The 869-nt window shown below is 60.6% G+C and overlaps 1 protein-coding gene across 1 annotated transcript; it reads right to left on the bottom strand.

Annotated features, from left to right (window-relative positions):
* LOC110431142 lies at nt 181-657 on the bottom strand. Its single transcript, XM_021449851.1, has one exon. The coding sequence runs from the start codon at nt 655-657 to the stop codon at nt 181-183; it is 477 nt and encodes a 158-aa protein (XP_021305526.1).

Below are 869 nucleotides of genomic sequence, written 5' to 3' on the forward strand. Positions count from 1 at the left end.
TCTAGCTACTGAGTATACTCTCCCTATATATATATATATATATATATATATATATATATATATATATGTGTATATATATATATGGGCGGGCGCCTAGTCGCGAGTAGGCGCTGGGCGAAGGCCGTCGCCGCGCCTAGGGGGGTAGTCGCGCGTCTCGGCGCTGGGCGGAGCTAGGCGGCGTTAGGCGGCGTCGAGTCGGCGCTGAAGCGCGCTAGGCGGCGCGTAGGCGGACGCGCGCGGGCCGCGGAAATTTTGGCGGCTGCGGTCGAGGGCGCGAGCTTTCCCGCGTGATTGCGCGCCCAGGCGGCCGCACGGCGTGAATAAGGCCGAGGATTCCCGCGTGGCTGCCATTTGCCCCTTACAGGTCGAGCTCCTGCCCGCCGGACGCCCTCCTCCCCGCCGGACGCCCTCCTCCCCGCCGTTGCCGGACGTCCTCCTCCCCGCCGCCGCCGGACGCCCTCCTCCCCGCTGGGCGAGCTCCTCCCCGCCGGCCTGGAAGCTGCTCGTCCGCAAGCGCAAGGTCCTCCCCTGCTCCTCTCCCCTCCCCCTCTGGCCACTCCCCTCCCAGCTCCTCTCCCCTGCTCCACTCCCCTCCTCCTCCCCAGCTCCTCTCCCCTGCTCCAAGTCCACGGTCCCCTCTCCTGTTCTGTTCTGCATGGATGCTATGCCTGTTTGATTAGTGAATGTGAAATTGTGAATGAATGAATGTTATGCTTATGCACTTATGCCTCTGAATGCATGGATGCGGGATGCCTGAATGCTATGCAGGATGTCGCCAACAGAGGCTGCACAAGTTGAGGGAGGAAACAGTGAGGAGAATATGCTCAAAAGGAATTCGGATGATATTGGATGGGAGTATGGTGTTCTTG

Source organism: Sorghum bicolor, chromosome 10 (genome assembly GCF_000003195.3).
Source record: "Sorghum bicolor cultivar BTx623 chromosome 10, Sorghum_bicolor_NCBIv3, whole genome shotgun sequence".
Lineage (NCBI taxonomy): Eukaryota > Viridiplantae > Streptophyta > Magnoliopsida > Poales > Poaceae > Sorghum > Sorghum bicolor.

Bases quoted from the DNA above. Each gene is read 5' to 3' on its own strand.
- LOC110431142 (XM_021449851.1), bottom strand. From the start codon at position 657: ATGCAGAACAGAACAGGAGAGGGGACCGTGGACTTGGAGCAGGGGAGA.